Below are 24,607 nucleotides of genomic sequence, written 5' to 3'. Positions count from 1 at the left end.
TTTGAGGTCGGATTACTTTAGATTCCATTCTGTCCAGTAAGTATGTGGAGATAGAACCTCCCCAGATGTGAGAGCAGTACTCTATACAAGGACTAATCCATCCTTTATATAGTAGGAGCAACTGTTGAGAGGAGAAGAATCTTCGACATCTGAACAGGACTCCTAGTTTCTTCAAGGAAGACTTAGCTATTTGTGTAATGTGTGGATTCCAGGATAAATTTGATGTTAGGGTAATACCTAGTAGGTCTATTGTATCACTTATATCTAGTAGGTCTAGTGTAATTGTGAAGCTTTCAAAGGTGGTTGGAGAGTTGAGAGGAGTTCTAGAGAGAGATGGGAAGAAATTAGGGTTAGAGCCAACACCCAAGGAGAGGCAGTAGTCTTTCCAGGGAAAGTTAAATAAGTTTTGTAAACCAGTCCAGTCAGCGCTATTGAAATCCCAATACTAGTGTTTAGTTGGAGCAGTCGGGGGAGAAGGAGTGGTGGTAGATAAAGTGTTGTTTACAAGATTATGGTCAGAAGAACCAATTGGAGGTGAAATTGTGTAGCTGTAATGCAACGGATTGGAGGTGAAGAACAAATCCAAAGTATTGTAAGAGTGGTCATGATGATCTGGGATATGGGTAGGGTGGGTGATAATTTGTTCCAAATCATTGAGAATGGAAAATGTAAGAGGTTCAACTCCCCCAACATCCATGTGGGAAGATTTCAACCATTACCTGTGGCGTACATTGAAGTCAACATAATTTTTTTTTTTTTTTTTTTTGTATACAAGATCGAGGCTCGTGAAAGAGCTAACATTAATCACACAAAAAGTCAAACCGACACACAAAACACAAAAAACAAGGGGAGCGGCAGACAAGATGGGGAGAGAGGGGGAAGGACACAAACACAACATTTGAGAGCAGGGACATCGGGAGCAATGTGGGAGGGGGAGGGCTTGGGGGGAGGTGGGAGAGGTATAAAGCATATGAACACTGCAAGGGCTCTGGGGTGAATTAGTGGGGGTAGAAAAGATCAAGGTTTTGGATGGGAGAAGATAAGAGATGGTGGTGAACAGCTGTTTTAAAGACCTGGAGGGAGGAGTGGGATTGAAGGGAGTGGGGGAGTTTGTTCTAGAGGCGGGAGAAAAGGGGAATGAAAGAGTGAAGGTGAGCAGAGAGCCTAGATTTTGGCAGTTTAACCATAAGAGGGTTGCAGGCAGATCTTGTGCGACCTGAAGGAATATTGGGAGGACAGAGCACAAAGAGAGCTGGGGGAGCAAGGCCGGAGAGGAGTCGGTAGAAGACAGAAAGACCACCAACCTGCCTGCGGTGAATGAGTGAAAGGCCCTCGGAGTTAGTTTCATCGCAGGAGATTCCAATGATTCTGAAAGCTTTGGCCTCAACAACGTGAAGCCGAGCTAGGTGTGAGGCAGGAGCACCAGCCCAGAGGGGGGAACAGTATTCCATTGAGCTGCGGATGAAAGCCTTGTATGTGGTGAGGAGCTCAGGTGTGCCAAGGAAGGACTTCGCACGACGGAGGATGCCCAGTCGGCGACTGGCTTTGGAGGTCAGCTTGGAAATGTGGTTTTCCCAAGAAAGATCATGGCAGATAGTGAGACCCAAAAGCTTGAGCGACAGAACTTCTTGGAGAGGATTGTTGAGAAAGTAGATGGGAGGGTTTTCCAGTCGGTCCTTTCGGAGAGACATTGTAAGAGTGTGAGATTTGTCAGGATTGAAAGACATGTTCCACTTGTTTGACCAGTCTGTGATTTTGTCCAGGTCTGCAGAGAGTGAGGAGGCTGCAAACTGCCGATCTGAGGGATGAGGAATGGAGCGGAAGATAGTGGAGTCATCAGCAAAGAGATAGAGAGGATTTTCCAGAGAGTCGGAGAGATCATTGATGAAGACCAGAAATAGCATGGGGCTCAGAACACTACCTTGGGGAACTCCAGCCAGAACAGGAAGGGGCGATGAGAGAAATCCATTAAATCCGGGGGAAATATGGATTAAATGGATTAAATTGATTAAATGGATGGATGGATGGATTAAATAAAAGGTTGGCAGCGAGTGCCCCGGAAGCAGACAGAAAGAGAGTGGCAATTATATGTGTGGGCAAAATTGCATGCGTGGTCAGGGTCGCCCAGATAGCTCAGATGGCAGAGCACTGGTACGGTTTTTCAGAGGACCTGGGTTCGATTCCTTGTCTGGCCATGCAATTTTTCCCACGTGTGTCAATTAATTAATAAAAACCCTTTTCATTTATTTAATTGTGTTTCTATGTCCCCAGAGGTGTTTGTAATAGAGGACATGGATTTGTCCCCCCCCATTGGAGGAAGACACTCTCATGAGCAGGCCATTGGTGCTCCTATGGTTGGCAGTGAGTGCCCCGGAAGCAGTGATGTAAAGAGAGTGGCAATTATATGTGGGAAAATTGCATGCTTGGTCAGGGTCGCCCAGATAGCTCAGATGGCAGAGCACTGGTACGGTTTTCCAGAGGACCTGGGTTCGATTCCATGTCTGGCCATGTAATAATCCCACATATGTCAATTTATTTATTATAATCCTGTTTATTTAATTAAAATTATATATCATAGGAAATAAAAACTTTTGCAGGAGTTGGTCAGGGTATCATAACTTTATTAAACAATTCAATTTTATAATTCAATTTAGAACTATTCTTCCATGGACACGCCACAAGAGAAGGAACAAAACATCGAGCCCATGATGGGAAAGAGTGGAGAGCAGTCGTTTGGGCCTTGTACTGCATAACAGCAGGAGGGTAAATAAGTAAAGAAGGACTATCCTTCATGGTTGTCCCTTGATTGGGTATAAAAGTAGTTCATTTGGTTGAAATAAAATTTGTCATGTTGCACTTTGTAGTTGAAAATGATTGTAAAACTGGTGTATGTCAATGTGACCTCCCTCATCATATGGCAGTGTGCAGTTCTCCTGGCGAAGATGGTGGGTTATGTGAGTGCGGGGACAGTGGAGTACCTCTTTGGTCAGGATGGGAAGTTTTACTTCTTGGAGCTTAACCCACGCCTGCAGGTGGAACACCCTTGCACTGAGATGGTGGCCAATGTCAACCTGCCGGCCGCCCAGTTACAGGTATCTGCCTTGCATATGTAAAAAGTCAATGCGCTAAGTTGGTGAAAGAATGGTGTTTAAAAATTTTTTTTTTAAGAGACTGAGGGTCTCTTTGAAACTAATATTAGCATATTGAGACCCCTTCCACCCCTCGCATTCATCTCTATTTTTGATATGGTATTCCTGGGGTATATCAGAGGAGAATCCAACAGAGAAACAATCTTTTCCAATTAGTGGTGGGTCAAGGCACCATTTGACTGGACTATTACCTGTCTTTACTCACATGAGTATCATGATATGGAGTCTTAACACGTATATTACATAATATGGACCAAACAGCTCTTTCATCTCCGTCTCTATGATTTTTAAACTAACATACAACAAAACTCCAAATTCTCACAAAACAATAAAACAATGTAATAAATGAAATTCAAGTTTTATGATTACTTTCATCGATTTTCAAAAAGCATTTGAGATTGTTAACAGGAATGCGCTGTTGAATATATTAGAAGGTTATGGAATACCTTGACAGTTATTCAGAATGATAATGAACATGAACAAGAGATGCAAATGCTGTGCAATCTGTCATGAAAAAGTCACCAGAATTCTAAGTGACAACAGGAGTCAGACAGTGATCCAAGCTATCTCCACTACTGTTTCTACTTGTCTTGGACTGGGTAATAAGGAGGGCTACAGAAAATGACATTTGGAATATACTGGGCTCAGGATGACAATATACTCGAGCTCAACTTTGCAAATGACATCTGTTTGCTATCGGACACCAAGCAAAGTATGCAAGAGAAAGTGAATCGGCTCCAAGAGTATGCCCCTCAAATAGGTCTGAAAATCAACACCAACAAAACAGACAGCATTAGACCACATGCATTAGACAACAATGCAGTGATGTGCATTGACTTGGCCAGACAAGATGTCGACAAGTTAACGTATCTCGTGTCTGTGGTCACTGTAACAGAAAGGAGGGGACTTGTGTCTTCTACAAAGGATATAGAAAACAAGAATAGCACTTGTGATGATGAGAGAAATCTGTAAATCAAAAATAATACAACAAAAGAGCAAAGCTTCAAATTTTTTATGGAACAGTAATGTAAAATTGGTTCTGCTATTTGGCTGCAAAACATGGAAAGTAACCAAATTAATTGCACAGAAACTAGAATCCTTTATTTCTTGCCATCACAAAAAGTGTTTGTAAATCTTCTGGCCAGATAGAGTGAGCAAGAAGGAGATAAAAAGAATGATTAAAAGGAAACATATCATGGAGGAAATTAAAATGAAGAGGTGGAGATGGATGCGTAATGTGAAGATGGCGTTGTAATGCGTGTGGAAAAGCACATCACAATTAGAGAGTTCATAGAATATATTACCCAACGTAGTGTTGACGTATAAATTCAATTGAATAAAATAATGATTTAAAGGCCGTATAAAAAAATCCCAAAGTTTAGTACTGTTGATGCAGTCTTATACACCACCTTATTTAACATATCCAAACACTGCAAAACTGGAGATTTTTGAAAGTGGTAGGAAGGTGATTTTGTGTTTTTCAGTGTTCAAGTATATAATAAAATTGAAATAAAATACAGACATGTGAAAAAGTAAGTACACCCCATGCAAAGTTTTGACTTTTTCAACATATTTCAACATACAGCTATTTGATCTTCATTTCAACAATATTGATAGATAAAGGTGATATAATGTAACAAATATCATGAAACATTTACATTTTGTAGTCCATTGTATAATTTAAATAAACATAAATGCAAATTTCGCATGTGGAAAAAGTAAGTACACCCCGACATTTATCACTACTTCAAATACCTAAAATTAGAATCAGGTGCACCAGCTCAGGTGCAAATGATTAGAACATCGTTAGAGAGGATCTTGGAGGAACCTGTCTTATTTAAACCTCAGACATTTAGTTTGGTTTTTCTCTTTGTTGTTGAAGTGTGTGGCGTCACCATGCCTAGATCAAAAGAGCTCTGAGGCCTTCAGAAAGAAGGTTATAGATGCCTACGAGTCTGGGAAGGGATTTAAAAAGATCTCCAAACAATTTGAAATCAATCATTCGACTGTCCGGAAGATCATCTACAAGTGGAGAAGATTCCAAACAACTGCCATCTTGTTCAGGCCAGGCCGCCCCAGCAAGTTCAGCCTGAGAGCAGACCGCAAGATGCTGAAAGAAGTCTCTAAGAACCCCAGAATGTCATCACGGGACCTACAAGTAGCTCTTGCCACTGTTGATGTCAAAGTGCACGAGTCTACCATTAGAAAGAGGCTGCACAAATTTGATCTACATGGGAGGTGTGCCAGGAGGAAACCTTTGCTGTCCAGAAAGAACATCAAGGCAAGATTAAAGTTTGCCAATGAACACCTAGGCAAAGACCAGGACTTCTGGAACAATGTGCTCTGGACAGATGAGTCAAAGGTAGAGCTATTTGGCCACAGTACCAGAAGACATGTTTGGCGAAAACCAAAGACAGCATTTGACCACAAGAACCTGCTACCAACTGTAAAGCATGGTGGTGGAAATATTATGGTTTGGGGCAGCTTTGCCCGCTCTAGCAGGGAAAATGGCCTTTAAAATGCAGCTTTGCTGCATCAGGGCCTGGGCAGCTCACCATCATAGAATCCACTATGAATTCTTCATTGTACCAGAAGGTGCTTGAGGATAATGTGAGGCCATCTGTCGGAAAGTTGAAGCTCAAACGAAGTTGGACCTTGCAACATGACAACGACCCTAAACATACCAGTAAATCCACCAAGGAATGGCTGAAAAGAAAGAAATGGAGGGTTCTGGAATGGCCAAGTCAAAGCCCGGATCTAAATCCCATCGAGATGTTGTGGAGGGATTTGAAACGAGCTGTGCATGCAAGAAACCCCTCAAACATCGCACAGCTGAAAGAATTCTGCATGGCGGAGTGGGCAAAAATTTCTCCCGGTCGATGTCAGAGACTGGTAGACAGTTATAAGAAACGCCCACTTGAGGTTGTTTCTGCCAAAGGGGGCAATACCACCTATTAGAGCCAAGGGTGTACTTACTTTTTCCACATGCGAAATTTGCATTTATGTTTATTTAAATTATACAATGGACTACAAAATGTAAATGTTTCATGATATTTGTTATATTATATCACCTTTATCTTTCATGTTTGAGTACCAGTTCACTGGTAATTCCCTGTTTGTCGTTAAAGGCGGCAAAAAGGGTTGGCGTCAGGAAGGGCATCCGGCCGTAAAACATTGCTTCAAATAGGGGACCGAAAAAGAACAACAACCACGGTTCCCGAAAAAGGCCAACCGCCGCTTTGCGGGGAAAAATGGCCTCTAAAGGTGTTTTTTTTTTTTTTTTTTAATCTATAAATATTGTTGAAATGAAGATCAAATAGCTGTATGTTGAAATATGTTGAAAAAGTCAAAACTTTACATGGGGTGTACTTACTTTTCACGTGACTGTACATATTTGAAAGGTCGTGCCAATAAATTGATTGCGGAAGTTTACCGCCGTTGATGCAGCGTCTTTTACATCACCCTATGTAACACGTTACATTAGTTATTCGTGCCTGTTGTTTGTGACCTTTATGACATCCTTAATGGGACACAATTATTACATTTTTGAAGAGATATGTTTTAGAGGATGATATCCCTTACCCATTTACACAAAAATGTTTTTTTTGTGACAATAATTAGCCCTATAATTGTGTTTTAAAATCGGACTATTTTCACTTCCGTTGTGCAAAAAAATTATTTTTGTGCTAATGGCTCAGAGATATCATCCTCTAAAACATATCTCTTCAAAAAATTTCATGATTGTGTCCCTTTTAAGGATGTCATAAAGGATACAAACAACAGGTGCTTTTCTTTGACAGTCAGGTGGGCAGGCTGAGTAAAAATATTACTTCATGCATTTCTGTGCATGTGCGATTGGGACAAATTCAGAGCCAAAGTACAGCTAAACTACAGGTTCGTTTTGTGATTCATGTTCCGATTCACATTCTAAATATAACATTCATTTGAAATTAACTTGTTCCTCAATCATAAACTGACGTTTGTGAATGGATGGACAGAAGTGAAGCAATTGGTTAACCCAGCTTTTTCGCTTTGCATGCGTGGGGGTAAAAAGAGCATTACGCTGGATTACGTCCAAAAAGAGCATCACGTGCAATCCTCGATTGGTCAATCAAGGATTGGACGACCAATCTAAATCTGGCAGCATATGCTGAAAAGGAGCTTGGGGGACTATAAACCACCTGGATGGAGATCAGTCAGTGGGCCTAATAAAGACCAAAGTGGTGTGAGTTTCTTAAGAGTTTCCATATGCAATCAGGCATGACAGGATCATAATATAAGTAAACAAGGGCCGTGTCAAGGACTGTATGTTGTAATTGACTAATAATGTGATACCAATGGTTGTGTATGGCTGGTGACGAATGGAACAAGGTTCAAAGGTTTTCAAAATGTAAAACCATAATTATTAGAAACTGCCTGGATATGGAAACCAACAGGTTGTACGAATTCGATCCTAATCATGTGTCTTATAACAGGATGACGAGTGTAGTGAATAACTCATTGATTAACCACAGCTGTTTCTGAGAATGCAAATACGGTCCCCTTGCCATTTTGGAACAGGCCTTTCAAGCCCTCATTTTGGGCTGTCGAGCAATCTCAGAGCTGGACTGTCCGAGGCAGTTTTAACATCTACAGCCAAATTCACCAAATCATCATTCATTACAAGCTCTGTGATCCAGCAGGTATCCTCAGCCAACTGCTGACTGGCTTCACTCTTGCTGAGACATCGAGTGTAGACCTGAGAGTCCTTCAGATCAGAAGCCTGCTCCATGCTCTATATCTATCTATAATTCCACTAATCTCTGTGTGTATGTTTGTATGTTTGTTTGTCTGTGACCGCTGTTTCTCGACAACTACCGGTCCGATATACTTGAAACTTGCCAGGTATATTGCTGGGGACCCGAGGATGTGCCTTTTCAAGGTTTCATATTAATCGGAGAGGTAGTTACCGAGCTATGTCCAAAAAACGATTCAACCAATCAGAGAGCAGCGAGCTATCACGTGTGCCGAACGTGGCGAACAGACTCTGCCCCGGACGGCACATTTGAGAGCGTATTCATTTATTTCCCGTCGGCAAACTATGTTGGCGCTATGTTGGCGTTAAACTATGTTTTAAAACTAATTAAAACTAATTTGCGATTCTTTCGCTTTGCGATGCGATTTGCGATTGCGTTAAACTCGCTCGGGCGTTAAACTATGTTTTAAAACTAATTAAAACTAATTTGCGATTCATTCGCTTTCCTGCGCGTTTGTGCACGAGATGGCGATTTCTTTACCAAACTCCGCAAGCCGTTAGCTTTGGACCAAACCATTTCATGTAAATAGAGGGGGGGGATTGTCACCGTACTCGCAAGCCGTTCGCTTTGGACCAAACCATTTCATGTAAATAGAGGGGGGGGATTGTCACCGTACTCGCAAGCCGTTCGCTTTGGACCAAACCATTTCATGTAAATAGAGGGGGGGGATTGCCACCGTACTCGCAAGCCGTTCGCTTTGGACCAAACCATTGCATGTAAATAGAGGGGGGGGGGGATATACTTTTAGATATATATATAGTACGGGCATGCCCTAGTCTATCTATAATTCCACTAATCTCTGTGTGTATGTTTGTTTGTACGTTTGTTTGTTTGTTTGTATGTCTGTGACCGCTGTTTCTCGACAACTACCGGTCCGATATACTTGAAACTTGCCAGGTATATTGCTGGGGACCCGAGGATGTGCCTTTTCAAGGTTTCATATTAATCGGACAATTACTTACCGAGCTATGGCGATTTCTTTACCAAACACCGCAAGCCGTTCGCTTTGGACCAAACCATTGCATGTAAATAGAGGGGGGGGGGGTTCTGTGGTCGTTGCGAATGGACCAAACCATTCATGTAAATAGAGGGGGGGGGGGGGGGGGGTTCTGTGGTCGTTACTGCCACGTGGTTTCAAAGTTTTTTTTTGTTGTTGTTGTTTGCACGCATGTTTTTTTGCGCCCACGTACGGGCACGCCCTAGGATGTTTACACACACACACCCCTACACAAATTTTTTTTTTTTTTTTTTTTTTGGCAAGGAACGGGCACCCACGTACGGGCACGTCCTAGCTTATATATAGTACGGGCATGCCCTAGTAATTTGAAATGGAGACAAGCTCTGACTCTTGATGGCTGTAACCAATTAGCTCTTATTTATTGTTCACAGTTATTTACAACTGGGAGACTACAAATACAAACTGGCAAAGAACGTTGTACCTGTCTGTGGTTTAATGCGATGTGCTTGTATTGTGTATGCTGGAATGAACTGGGTGATATTTGGAGTGAATGAGCAACCACAGCATTCCGATTATTTTGTAGATCTGCATGGGAATTCGTCTGCACCGCATCAAGGACATCAGAGTCTTATTTGGTGAGCTACCTTGGGCCGACTCACCTATTGACTTTGAAGCATGCAAACAGCTGCCAAGCTCTCGTGGGCATGTCATCGCTGCGCGTATCACGAGTGAGAACCCTGATGAGGTATTACATTTCATCTTCTTTAACTTCTTGTTTGAATAATTTTGCAACAATTTGATTGGATATTGATTATTTACAAGTACTGGTTGGAGTGTGATTTTAAATTATTAAATTATATCTCCTGATGAAATTTGGTATAAAATGGAGACTTTTTCGCAGACAAAAACAGTTTTTGCATTTGCTTCAGGGCTTCAAGCCAAGTGCAGGCACTGTACAGGAACTGAACTTCCGCAGCAGCAAGAATGTATGGGGATACTTCAGCGTAGCAGCCGCTGGAGGGCTGCATGAGTTTGCCGATTCACAGTTTGGACATTGCTTCTCGTGGGGGGAGAACCGTGAGGAAGCTATCTCGTGAGTCGCTTAGGTTTGCCCTGCAGCATTTAAAAATCCTCGATCACCGTGACATGAGTGTCGGGGGATGATGACTATCATAAGTCGTAAAAATAGTGTTATTATGCAATCATTGGCATTCTGTTTCACAAACAAAGCTTGCGAGTGGAACAGCGACCTTGAAACTGTAGCAAAGTTGTAGCAGGATCGAGATTGAAAGAGGTGTCAGACAAGGCAACACTATCTCCCTGACATTGTTTATTGCTTGCCTTTGGAGTATTGTGACAGTTAAATTGAGCACATTATCGACTAAATGCCAAGAGACTAAACCTCCTACAATTCACGTGTAGACAACATAGTTTTACTGTACTGTATCTGTCCTACGAAACAAGCAGCCGGCTCACCTGAGATATAAATTCTCCAGCTTCTTACCATCCTCCAACGTCTGGTGGGAGCTCGTAAGTCCTGTATCTGGTACACATTCTCCTTTCATTCCTCCCCTTTTAAATCTTAAAAAAAAGAATCTCGTTCCAGAAGTGAGTCTCATGGAAGAGCAAGGTAGAACTAACAGTGGGACAAACGTCAAGGCGATGAATGACCAGGACAAGAGGAGAGGGAGGAGGGGAAGAAGAAACACTGAAACTCGCAAGTAAGATCATTGGGTTAGGAAAAGATAATGGGGTTATACAGATCATGGGGCAGAATTGGGGATGACAAGAAATTGGGGTGCCTTGAAGTCCTGGAGGGAAAAGTGAGACAGAACAGTTTCTAGAAGGTGGTTCAATAGATGGGAGAAAGTGAAGAGTTGAGGTTTTCAGTCAGCCTAGATTTTGTAACTTTAACCAGGAGGGATTACTGGAAGAACAAGTGAATATTCTTGGAGTAGATGGGGAGGGTCAGAGGACTACAAAGGCAGAGGGAGTGATATCGGAGAACAAACAACAGACAATAGAGAAAACACCAGCTTCCTAGTGATGTGAGAGCAACAGACCTGTGCTTTGTCCTCATCATGGGAGATTGAAATAATTTTGAGAGTTTTAGATCCCACAGAATCCAAGAGAGACATATGTGATGCTGGATTACCTACCAGCACATGGTGGCGAACAGTACTCCATTGAGCTATGGACGAAGGCCGTGTTTTTCCTGAAGAGAAGGACTTGATAATTATCTCTGATTTCCAGAGCAAGCGTGTCGAGTTGAGTGACCACAATGAATCCTAACTGATAGTCAGAGATCAGGCTGTTTGAAATCAGGAAAGACTGGACATCATAAGCAATCATGGATTCCATTATTTGCTTGTAATTGGAAGCAAAGTCACCGGCCTATGGTTGGTAAGGTCTGTTTTGCACCATTCTTATGGATTGGCGTGATGTTTGCTGGTTTCCATACAGCGGAGAGGAGGCCAAAGGAGGACAGACTGAATAGGCCCGACAGAGGGGAAGCAAGAACATCAGAGCAGGATTTGAAAACATGGGCACTGATGCCATCTGGGCCAGATGCCAAAGCAGGGCCAATGCTGGACAGAACTTTCCCTACCTTCTTGGGTGAGAAGGACACAGAGTCAAGTAGCGCTGGCTCCATGAGATTTGGTGGCAAAGACAGAGATTAGACATTCTGCTGCATCTCAGGCAGACTCTGCAGTAATGCTGTTTGAGGTGAAGGATGTGAGGGAGGCAGGGTATACAACAGAGAAAGAGTTGACTTGAAGGAAGGAGACTGGTTGGAGTGTTCGGCCTTGATATTTGCAAGAGGATTTTCTCTGGTTTGCCTCAGGTTGAATACACACTTATGAGCTTTACAGAATTAACAAAAGTTACCCTTGGTCGGGTTAGCTCTCCATACAAGCTGCTTGACTGCAACCACGTCCCTGCAGGATTCAGTGTACTCGTGTCTGGACTTGTGGATGGATAAGAAAGCTGCAGACGGGTTGGGATAAACCGATGCATGAGATAATGTTGACTTTTGTGGAAGTATTCCCATGTTGAACCAATATCAGGTGCTCTGGAGATAGTAGCGCAATCATTTTGTGAGAGGGAAGATTGAATTCCCTGCCAGTTGGCCTGCGCGAATAGTCACATTCTGCATTGTTGAAGTAGCTCTCTTACAATAGCCAGAATGAGATCTATACTCTCTCTTTCTCTCTCTTTCTCTCTCTGTCTCTCACTGCCTCTCTCTCACAAACACACAGGACCCTTTGGACAGGAAAATGCCTCCATTTTTATGTTTGTATACATGATTGAGGCTCGTGGAAGAGCAGGAGCCAAGTGGAAGGAAACAAAATGGAAAGGGGAAAACACCAACAGTACAGTAGTGTATTGTAGAGTAGTGTATTGTAGAGTAATGTATTGTAGTGTATTGTAGAGTAGAGTAGTGTATTGTAGAGTAGTGTATTGTAGTGTCGCATATTGTAGAGTAGCGTATTGTAGAGTAGCGTATTGTAGAGTAGCGTATTGTAGAGTAGCGTATTGTAGAGTAGCGTATTGTAGAGTAGCGTATTGTAGCGTAGCGTATTGTAGAGTAGCGTATTGTAGAGTAGCGTATTGTAGAGTAGCGTATTGTAGAGTAGCGTATTGTAGAGTAGCGTATTGTAGCGTAGCGTAGAGTAGCGTATTGTAGAGTAGCGTATTGTAGCGTATTGTAGAGTGGCGTAGTGTAGAGTAGCATATTGTAGCATAGCGTATTGTAGAGTATTGTATTGTAGAGTAGAGTATTGTAGAGTAGAGTATTGTAGGGTAGAGTATTGTAGAGTAGAGTAGAGTATTGTAGAGTAGAGTATTGTAGAGTAGGGTATTGTAGGGTAGAGTATTGTAGAGTAGAGTAGAGTAGAGTATTGTAGAGTAGAGTATTGTAGAGTAGAGTATTGTAGAGTAGAGTATTGTAGAGTATTGTATAGTAGGGTATTGTAGAGTAGAGTATTGTAGAGTAGAGTAGAGTCGAGTATTATAGAGTAGAGGTGAGAGTGAGATAAACGGGAGTGGGAGAGGATAAATGGGGGGTGAATAAGCTGCACACAATCTGAATGAAACACAACAAGAAGAGGAAGGGAAAAGTGTCGATGAAACACACTTTTCACACTGTCGATGAAATGGGAGCTAACAAACGAAAAAAGGTGAGGGAGAGGGGTAAACATCATAAAAACCTGGAAAAAAGTGAGAATGGGATCACTTGGGGTAGAAGAGATTGAGTATGGGGGGTGGATGACCTGAGGTAGTGGTGTCTGGAAACCCTGGATGGGATAATAGAACTGAACAGACTGGGTAAGTTGGTTGGACAGGAGAGAGAAAAGCAGAACAAATGAGTGCAGATGAGCAGTGAGCCTGGATTTTAAAAGTTTAACAAAAAGAAGGTTAGCCTACTAGCAGACTTGTATGCACAATGCAGAAACCTGAGGTCAGAGGGTGCAAGACCAAAAAGGAGGTGTTAGAATACAGAGCCACCAACCTGCCTGTGAAGCCAAAGTAACAGGCATAAACACTCGGCTTTGCCACGGGAGATCCCAATGATTTTGAGGACCTCGCTGTCCATGACATCAAGGAGGGCAAGGTGTGAGGCAGAATCAGAAATATCATTGACTAGCAAAGGGACCCAGCATTGCCGGGCAACGCCGTGTCCCTCCTCCTCCCCCTTTCCACGATTTCGCCTCCACCCCCACTCTCTTGTCTCCCCTCTTCTCCCTCCTCTCTCTCTTCCCTACTCCCCTCTACTCCCTCCTCTTTCTTCTCCCACACACACCTCTCCTACCTCTCGCTGTCCCCCACCATCTCTCTCCCCCTCTCTCTCCGCATCACCCTCTCCCTCCCTCCACTCTCCCCCTTCCCTCCCCCCAATTTTAAACTATGTCAGCGACAATGGAAATTCCACGTAATGTAAAATGTGACTTCAAGACCTCAGCAATCCCTGCTACCCTTTGCCCCTCAATCCCCACTTTCTCCTCTCCCCATTGACCCTAACTCTGCCCCCCACCCACCAATTTCAAAGGGGTCCTATGTAGTATTACAAAAGGTTTCCAAGAAGTTATGACAGAACTCCCCACTATTTCCTCTCTCCCTCCCCTCCCACCTCTCCCCATTATTCCTCTCCCCTCCTCTCCTCTCTCGTCGCCCTTCTCACCTTTACCCTCCCTCCTCTTCCACTCTCCTTTCCCAATGGCTGGGAATAGCTTTTTCCCCATATATTAAAAAACGTTCAATCCAGGTTTGACCCTCCCCCAAAATAGCAATTTGCTTTTTCCTCTGAAACCACACACACTATTTCGATGAAACCTGACCACAACCTTCATCACCCGTGATGTACCAAAGTTTGTTCACGTCACTAAGAAAATCAAAGTCTAAGGGGATCTACAGGGGGTCAAAGTGGGTCCAGGTTTGACTCCCCCAAAATATGTATTTGCTTTCTTCTCGGAAACTACACACACAATTTTGATGAAACTTTACCACAACCTCCATCACCCGTGATGCATCAACGTTTGTTCATGGCATATTAGAAAATCATTGTTTGTTTGTGTTAAAGATAAGGTATAAGGGAGGAGTTAAGGCGAGAGTGGTGTAAAAGGGGATGCGGATGGTGAATATGGGGATGGAGATGCTTGAAGACATGTTGTCGGAATGGGAAACATTTGGGAAATTTATCCTCAATTGAGTATTTGTGGTTTTCCACACCATTGGAGTCTCAAGACAGGAGGTTGATTCCTGGAGATTGCCGCTCTCTGAAATAGTGACTGAATGTGTGCAACTGGGATTTGCACATATATGAGATGAAATTGGAAGTCCAAGGCAACATGAGAAGTTGTAGATGACCTCTGCTTGAAATAGAGAATGCCTCTTGCCTGGGTTATCAGAGATTATCCATTTGAGGGTCAATGCATGAACATCTACCACACTCTATATTGAAAGGGGGATATTTCAGTCACAGCAATACACCAATGGACATTTTACACCAATGGAGAGCAATACATCATTGTCCATTTTGTAGAGACATTGTTAGTTGTACGAAATTGAAGGTGCCAAGGACAAACTAAACTTTGAAGTTATACATTGCATCGAGTTTTGGAATCCAAGTGGCCAATCCTGGGACATGACGTATCTATTGTCATGTCTTTTTGGACAATTTTTTAAAGTTCAAATCATGCCTCAATATACACCAATTTATGGCCTATACTGTTTGACCATTGTTTCCCAAGTCTTTATTGTAGTAACATCCTCCAACATTTGCTTTCCGCCATGGAATAATGTTTTGAAAAACATAAAATGTTTGCTCAGCATCAATGGGATATCAGCTGGGAAGTGTGTGCAAATGGTGTGGCTTGTGCTGTGTACAGCAACATGGTGGTTGCACTGAAAGAACTGTCTATACGAGGAGACTTCCGCACAACAGTGGAATATCTCATCAAGCTGCTGGAGACTGAGACATTCCAGCAGAATACATTTGACACAGGCTGGCTTGATCACCTCATCGCAGAGAAAGTTCAGGTGCCTTGGGGTTTTTATTTTGTTGTAAAAACTTTTTTGATGTTGAGATTTAGTTGCTTGAATTATAATTTGCATGGTCTTTTGAGACCTACTGAGTTAAATAATTGCATATTTGGACAACATGCAAGTGATTTCAAGAAATTGTTAGGATACTCGGTGTTGGACGATTAGGCCTGGCTTGCAGTCGGAGTTCCAATTCATCCCATAGGTGTTCAATGGGGTTGAAGTCAGTGCTCTGTGCAGGCCAGCCAAGTTCTTCCACATCGATCTAAACAAACCATTTCTGCATGTACCTCGCTTTGTGCGCGGGGGCATTGTAATGCTGAAACAGGAAAGGGCCTTCCCCAAACTGTTGCCACAAAGTTGGAAGCATACAATCATCCAGAATGCCATTGTATGCTGTAGCGTTAAGATTTCCCTTTACTAGACCCAATGGGCTGAGACCGAACCATGAAAAATAGCCCCAGGCCATTATTCCTCCTCCATCAAACTTTACAGTTGGCACTATGCATTCAGGCAGGTAGCGTTCTCCTGGCATGCGCCAAACCCATATTTGTCCATCAGACTGCCAGATGGTGAAGCGTGATTCATCACTGCAGAGAACACGTTTCTACTGCTCCAGAGTCCAATGGCGGTGAGCTTTACGCCACTCCAGCCGATGTTTGGCATTGCGCATGGTGATCTTAGGCTTGTGTGTGGCTGCTCGGCCATGGAAACATTTCATGAAGCTCCCGATGAACAGTTGTTGTGCTGACGTTGCTTCCAGAAGCAGTTTGGAACTCAGTAGTGAGTGTTGCAACTGAGGACAGACTATTTTTACGCGCTATGCGCTTCAGCACTCTGCGGTCCCGTTCTGTGAGCTTTTGTGGCCTACCCCTTCATGGCTGAGCTGTTGTTGCTCCTAGACGTTTCCACTTCACAATAACAGCACTTACAGTTGACCGAGGCAGCTCTAGCAGGGGAGAAAATTGACGAACTGACATGTTGGAAAGGTGGCGTCCTATGGAGGTGCCATGTTGAAAGTCACTGAGGTCTTCAGTATGGCCCATTCTACTGCCAATGTTTGTCTATGGAGATTGCATGGCTGTGTGCTTGATTATATATACCTGTCAGCAATGGGTGTGGCTGAAACAGCCAAATCCACTAATTAGAAGAGGTGTCCGCATACTTTTGGCCATGTTGTGTCCATGTGTCTTTTTTAAGCTGCTCTAACTCCACCCCACTCTTTTACACCTATTGGCTGGACAGATGGCCTAACTCCACCCAAATTAAAATCATGCGCCGCCATTTCATGAAGTAGCAAAGATTGTCATGCCTCAGGCCTTAGGCATGGGTGTTGGTCCATGGCCCAGTGCAATTGCAATGGTCCCAGGTATATAACCACGATGTATTATATACAGTGCCTTCAGAAAGTATTCCCACTTCTTGACCTTTTCACATTTTATTGTTACAGCCTGAATTTAAAATGGATTATATTTAATTTTTTGTCGCCGATCTCCACGAAATACCCCATAATGACAGAGTGAAAACATGATTTTGGAATGAAAAAAAATCTATTTAAAGGAAATACAGAAATATGGAATTTACATAAGTATTTAACCCCTGAGTCAATACTTTGTAGAAGCGATACTACAATACTTGTGCTTACCTAAAATGGGGGGACTGATCAAATAAATACTTATGCTTTATATGCAAAAAATACAAAAAATAAATACTCACTATTGTTCCTCAATGGTAAAACACATATGCATAGAAATACCAAGAAATAAAAGCTGACCTTCTGTACTCTTACCTCATATTCATCTTTTGATCTAAAATCCAAATTTCTTGAGTATATCGCAATAATAACAAATTTGATTCCATTGTTCCAATACTTATTAAGGGCACTGTGTGTAGGTATGTATGTATGTATGCTTGTGTATGTGTATATACAGACTTGGCATTTAATATGGAATATTTTTTTTTTCTTGACTTGGGTTTACTTTCTTAACTCAGTATATCAATCTGGTGAGTTTCTTTTACACTTTGGTGATTTATTTGTTAAAAGAACCATGTCACTGATTGTCTGTCGCAGCAAGAAGTCAACAACAGGATTATATCACAGGTGGCGTGGCAAAATGTACGGACACGTGCATTTGACGATTGGCTTCGCAGTCGGGTATACAAGGGTTGTTGCGTTCTGTATTAGTGGAAAACAACTGCTGCACATCTCCAAAAGTTATTGCCACTTCCTCTGGAGATGGTCCGTCAACTCGACAATGCTGTTTGTCATGGAGTGGTGGCTTTACGAAATTACGGCATGAAAGAGCGTGCTATTGCTCGGCAGTATGGCATCACTCAAGGTCAGGTGTCAAAGATCCTGAAACGAAATGCTCAGAGGGGTGTCCCTACTCCAATACCGAGGCCAGGACGTCCCCGCAGAACCACAAGGAGGGATGATCGCCAGCTGCACCGGTTAGTCCGCAATGGCCGTACCAAATCAGCTAATCGGCTTAGGGCTGAGTGGCAGCAACTGACAAATGTGCCTGTATCCAGAAGGCTAGTCGACCATCGACTGGTTCAAGCAGGCTATCGTGCCAGGCGTCCCCTGAGAAAGCCACGCCTGACCAGACAACACCACCAGCGCCGATTGCAGTGGGCCAGAGAGCACCGTCAATGGCAGCCAGGACACTGGAATCACATGATCTTCAGTGACGAGTCTAGATTTCTGGTCTATCGTCAAGATGGCCGCGTCCGAGTGCGCAGACAAGTGCATGAAGCCTACAACAAAGATTTTATAGTGCCAAGAGTCCAAGCTGGAGGTGGTGGGGTGACCGTTTGGGCTGCTTTTCATGCAGGGGGCAAAACTGACCTGGTTGTTCTGAATGGAAACCTGAACCAGTTCAAGTACAGGGCCATTCTGGAAGAAACATTGCTTCCATTTGCTCGTGCAGCCTTTCGAGGAAACTTTGTCTTCCAAGATGACAATGCACGGCCTCATCGTGCTCGCATGATCCAACACCTTCTTGCTGACCGTGGTGTCGAGCATATGGAGTGGCCTGCCATGTCCCCGGATATGAATCCGATAGAGAACATGTGGGCAGAATTAACGCGTCAAATCGACCACTTGGACCAGCAGCCGACCTCTGTGCGTGAATTGCAGCAGGCTATTGTCACTGCATGGCAAGCGATTCCTGTCTAAACCTAGGCAAATCTCGTGAACAGCATGCCTTAATGTGTACGTGCTCTCCTGAATGCTCGTGGGGGTTACACGAAGTAATGAACTGTAATTTTACTGTCCGTAATCCCAGTCGTAATTGAACTTTTGTTTTTGTTAAAAAATTTTTTGGCTAATGTGCAAAATAAAGAGATACTTCTGGAAAACGTACAGAAGTTTAACACAGTACTGTCCATGAATTGAGTTCGATATCAGTTTGCATCACTTTCAAGGATCAATTTATTTGTTTCGAAATGTCAAATGTGGTTTTTGTTTCTTTTAAAGGTCACATTAACAAAATCTAGAATAATTTCAACATAGTTCCAATGAACTTTTGGTTCTAAGACATCTTGAAAAGTAAGTTCACCCCCACAAAAAAAATTCCATATTAAATGCCAAGTCTGTATATACATTCAAGCATCATGAGACTTGCATGTCCGTGCAAGCATCATGAGACTTGTCTTGGTGTGTTAAGCTTGTCTTTAATTCATTTAAAAACTGAAAATAGAAAAGCCATTAAGTACCTGCAGTTATATGTGGTGTTATGCTTTCACCAAAACCTATGATGATATGTTTTTGTAAAGTTGTATGAATCACAAAACAAGAACACATTTTAGCGATCAGTATTTGCCTCAAGTTACTTTGTGGATTCAACAATACATTAATATTCAGCTTACCTCTATCCTAGGGTCAGGTATTAAAGGGAAAACATAAATTATTGAGCCTGAAAGTTTCTTTCATTAATTGTAAGCAATTTGTATGGTTAGAGGAAACGAATTACAGCGCCCTCAAGTGGCACAGGAAGACACAACAAAATTTGCATCAACGACTGTTACCGCTTACAGGATGCCTAAATAAGATGTATGTGTGGAAGGCACCCCTTATTGGTCAGGACCTTTGCAGTAAGTACTGGTGCGGCACATGGGTTGATGGTCACCATTCCAATTAAGAATGGCTATTTGCTGGATTCTCATAAAACAACTTCATGGGAAAACATAAATGCTGAGGTTGTGACAATATTCTTGACCTATGAAAGTTTGTAACTACCTTGCTTCTGTGTCTTTGTAAGATTATTACATGTGAAGAACTGAACCCTATATTTCTGCCCCTGTCTTACTGTGCAGGCTGAACGACCAGATGCCGAGCTGGCCCTTGTTTGTGCTGCACTGCATATTGCAGACGATGTCGTTCGCACTATGACGTCCACTTTCCTGCACTCCCTGGAGAGGTGTGATGTGCTGTTGTCTTCTGCTCTACCAAGCATTTATTTTCTTCTCTTTATAAAAATCGTGCGTTCCCTTACAAGGAACCTAAATGCAGGAGGAAGAAATTATGTCCATGCAAGCATGCACTGGGATTGCCAATTAAATGAAAGACCAAATACTGCGTTGGAGTAACCAGAAGGAACCAGAAGAAGCAAAGATAGAGTAATGAGGAGCAACCTGGATAGGATTTGGATTTCAGCTGCTACTCCTGAAACTCATCTAGGTGAAGACAAGTGAGCCTGACAAAATTTTCTTTTGTAAAAATTCACTTCTTCATAGATGGATAGATAAAGAGAGAAGCTTGAGCACATACCAATGTGCTGGGTAGGGCACATACCAATGCCAGGCTGAACAGTATGCGTTTTTATCCCACCGATAGGCCGGATCTGATTCTGGATCTTCACCAAAATCGAATCGATTCATCCTGGTCGTACACTCATTTTGAGATATCATGCTATGTATCGTTTTTGGCTTTATCTCTCAATGGTAAAGAATCGCTTAAAAAAAAATTACAGTATCCGGATCCGACTGCGGATCTTCACCAAAATATAATCAATCTGTTCTTTTGTCACACACCCAACTTGTCCACCACATGTCATCCGAATCCGTCCACAACCTTTTGAGATACCCTGCTCACAGACAGACGGGGGTGAAAACGTAACCTCCGTCCACCTTCAGTGGCAGAGGTTAAGAAGAGTAAAAGAGAAGACAATTAACAAAAGAAAAAGCAAGAATTAGAATGAATAAAAATTAGAATGGCGACGAATCATGACGTCGACTGATATGCCTCTACCCACATTATTACATCATTATAATACTTGTATCAAGTTTGATTTAAATCCATTCAGCTGTGCCCAAGTTAGCACATTTTTACCGGACATGACCTCTGACCTTTGACCTATTGACCCCAAAATTTACTCAGTTCATGTTTACATCATTATACATACCTGTACTAAGTTTGAATTTAAATCCCTTCAGCTGTTCACAAGTTCTCACATTTTTACCTGACATGACCTCTGACCTCTGACCTTTGGCCTTTGATCTCGGGACCCCCAAAATCGAATCATTTAATATTATCTCATTGTACATATCTGTACCAAGTTTGAATTGGATCACTTCAGCCGTTCTCAAGGTATAGACCTATTATAGACGTTGACCTTTGACCTTTGACCTATCACTCCAAAATCTAATCACTTAATCGTTACAACATTATACATACCTGTACCAAGTTTGAATTAGATCACTTCAGCCGTTCTCAAGTTATAGACGTATTACAGATTTGAACCTTGACTTTTGACCTTTGACCCCAAAATCTAATCGGTTCATCTTTACAAGATTCTACATAAGTGTACCAAATTTGGTCAGAATCCCATCACTGGTTCACAAGTTATTGCGGTAACAGTATCTTTACCTCACATGACCCCTGACCTTTGACCTCGTGACCCCAAAATCTCATCGGTTCATCTTTACCTCATTATACATTCCTGGACCAAGATTGACTAAGAACCCTTTAGCCCTTCTCAAGTTATCGCGGGAACGAAAACCTATCACGGATGGACGGAAGGACGGACAGCCGGACGGACAACCTGAAAACATAATGCCTCCGGCATCCTTACAAGGAAACTTCATAGATGGATAGAAAAAGGTGAAAAAGTAGAATGAGGTGTGAAAGGAACAAAGATCAAAGATGTCGGTAAGAACCTGGATAGAAATATTTCAGTAGTTACTACTCTCAAGACTCAAACGCAGCAACAGGTACCATCTACCAGGGGTCCGTCAGCAGGGAAGCACAGTCCACACAGCATCCATGCATGGTACAAACATAATCAAATGAAAGACCAAATCCTGCATTGCAATCGTCAAACGGAACTCGAATAAGCAAAGAGCAAAGATAGTCATCAGGGGAACCTTGATAGGATTCGGGTTTCAGCTGCTACTCCTCTTCCCTCAAACCGAATTTTTGTTTTTTTGTCCGTGCTCTATACTTTTTATATGTTGAGTGTCAAGCAAGGAAGCAGCACGTGCCATTTTAAAAGTTTTTGGTATGACTTGGCCAGGGTTCGAACCGCCGACCTCCCAGACTCGGACACTCTTTAACCATTATGCCATTACTTGTCTGGTAAAATCTTCGCACACTTTCTTCTAGACATCCTCTAATAGCTTCTTCCAATATGACTTATTACCCTGCACTCGCAAAGTGAAATGCAGGGTTAAGCGATCGGTTACGTTTGTACGTGTGGCGTACATACGTGCGTGTCTGCATATTATAAATTCATTTTCTTGGCAACCGTTGGTCTGATTGACACAAAGTTTTACTATGGGAGCGCAACCACGTGTACATATTTTTTAATTCTTAATTATGACGTCATAGGTCACGTGTTATGAACGCCATCTTGGAAAAACTTTACACCTCACCATCCCCAAAACCGCTCGGTGAATAAAAACTCGAAACATGGTTCATTGTCAAGTACCCCCCATGGTGAATAAGATATGTTAATGATGATGTCATCGGTGCCTTCTCATGACATCATAGTTTGTCAAATACCACGCTTAATCCAAACAAAAACAACAACAGGCGTTTTAAGGCCATTTTCCCTGCTCGAGCGGGGGTTAGCCTTGCGCCCCATGACAATCTTCTCCATTTTGCCCTATTTCCTGCATCTCCCCTTGTTAACCCCCTTGCCTGCATTTCTTCTTCCACCACCTTTAGCCAAGTCTTTCTCGGTCTTCCCCGTCCTCTACTTCCTTCCATATTAATTTCCATTATTCTTCTCAACCAGTCACTTTCATTCTTCCTCAACACATGACCAAACCATCTCAACCTGTTTCTCATCACAGCATCCATAACAGGCTCCATTCCCATCATCTTTCGCAATTCATAATTTGTCTTCCTCTCTCTCTCAACGAATCTCCACACATCCACCGAACCATTTGCATTTCCACCCTTTCCAGCCTTTGTTGCTGCTCTACGTTCATTACCCACGTCTCGCACCCATAAATCATAACACTTCTCACTCATGCAGCATACACCTTTCCCTTCAGCTTCAATGACACTCCCCTCCTCGTCAGCATGCCACTCAGTTCCCGAAACTTCTTCCATGCACATCTCACTCCAGCAACCGTTGCCGAGTCTGATCCACCTTCTCCATTCAGCATGTCTCCGAGGTAGCAAAATGTTTTCACACCTTCCAGCTTCATGCCGTCTCCAAGATCCAACTCAACATTTCCTCCATCTGCAGCTCCCTCTGTGCACACCTTACACTTGAATGTAGCTGCCACACTGGTTAATGACCCTCTCAGACGACTACATTTTGGATGAACCCACTCAGCTCACATTGTACATTGAATTGAGTTCACTCTGACAGTCCGACACCCTTCCTGCACACAGCACACGGCCATTTCCCAGTTCTTTCCACCTCACCACATGCTTTACCACTTGCCATCACCTTCGTCTTTCCGATATTCACCTTCAGACCTTTTGCCCTCCATACATTCCTTCCACTTGTTCATCTTCTCCTTCAGTCCATCCATACTCTCTGCAATAAACACCAGATCATCTGTGTACAACAACTCCCATGGTAAACCCTCCTTTACGTTCCGAGCCAGCACCTCCATCACAGCTACAAATAGTAGTGGACTTAGTACCGACCTCTGATGCACTCCCACCTTCACCTCAAACTCATCACTGTTCCCGTCCTTCATCCTTACAGCTGTGCGTGCTCTCTCGTTCATTGCCATCACTACTCTGATCAACCATTCCTCCACTCCTAACTTCCTCAATGCCCATGTCACGACTTCGCGTGGAACCCTATCGAATGCTTTCTCCAGATCAACAAACCCAAGAATCAACTTCTTCCTCTTCTCAATGTACTTCTCCTTCAACGGCCTTACAATAAAAAGCGCGTCTGTCATTCCTCTTCCTGGCATAAATCCAAACTGCTTTTCGTCGATCTTCACTTTCTTCCTTATCCTCCTCTCCAACACCCTTTCCAATACCTTCATTCGATGCTCTAATAACTTTATCGCTCTATGCGAGCCTACAGTCCAGAAGGTCACCTTTCCCCTTGTATAGAGGGACAACGGTACTCGGTTCCCAATCCACTGGAATGCGGCCTTCTTTCACCACCAGATTACAGATCTCTGTCATTCTCTTCACACCCCAACTTCCTGCTGCCTTCAACATATCTCCCACAACTCCCGTTGGCCCTCCCGCTTTTTTACTCTTCATTGCTTTTGTCGCTTCCTCAACTTCCTTCTCAGTTATCTTCTCTGCCGGTCCTAAAACTGGGTTACCCTCGATGGTGCCGTCCCATTCAGTCTCTGCATTCAACAGCATTTCCATATATCTCTTCCATCTTCCTTTAATTCCATCTGGGTGCACAACGATTTGTCCCACTTCATCCTTAAAGCAACTCACCCCCATCACATCACACCTCTCTTTCACTATCTGCTTTGCAATCCTGAATACCGCTCTCTGACCCTCTTCCGAATCCAAGCGTTCTCCAAACATTTTCCTATATGCCTCCTGCGCCTTTGCTACCTCTTTCTTTGCAGCCTTCTTGGCTGCCTTATAACTTTCATGCTCTCCCTCTTCTGCCCCCGTACCCTTCGCCTTCTGCCACTCCTTGCACTTCTTCCTCTTCTCGTCAATCCTCTTTCCAACTTCATCATCCCACCACCATGTTTCCGAGTGCCTTGGTGGT

The 24,607-nt window shown here is 43.0% G+C and overlaps 1 protein-coding gene across 11 annotated transcripts in view; it reads left to right on the top strand.

Moving 5' to 3' along the window:
- LOC137430068 (acetyl-CoA carboxylase 1) overlaps positions 1–24,607 on the top strand; it is a 763,460-nt gene that overhangs the window by 433,038 nt on the left and 305,815 nt on the right. For 10 of the 11 annotated variants that reach the window (XR_013623831.1, XM_078780162.1, XM_068120583.2 and 7 more), the window contains 5 exons: positions 2,922–3,092; positions 9,487–9,648; positions 9,833–9,996; positions 15,293–15,443; positions 19,764–19,867. Coding sequence is in view for 10 of the 11 variants with exons in the window: in XM_078780162.1 (XP_078636288.1) it covers positions 2,922–3,092; positions 9,487–9,648; positions 9,833–9,996; positions 15,293–15,443; positions 19,764–19,867 (752 nt within the window). In the remaining variant the exon portion in view is untranslated. The remainder of the gene's footprint in view (positions 1–2,921; positions 3,093–9,486; positions 9,649–9,832; positions 9,997–15,292; positions 15,444–19,763; positions 19,868–24,607) is intronic. The other variant, XM_078780164.1, reaches the window with a different exon arrangement.

This window comes from Myxine glutinosa, chromosome 6 (genome assembly GCF_964187855.1).
Source record: "Myxine glutinosa chromosome 6, kmMyxGlut1.1, whole genome shotgun sequence".
NCBI classification, from domain to species: domain Eukaryota; kingdom Metazoa; phylum Chordata; class Myxini; order Myxiniformes; family Myxinidae; genus Myxine; species Myxine glutinosa.
Note: the sequence above shows the minus strand (reverse complement) of the source record. Positions and strands in the feature narration are given on the sequence as shown.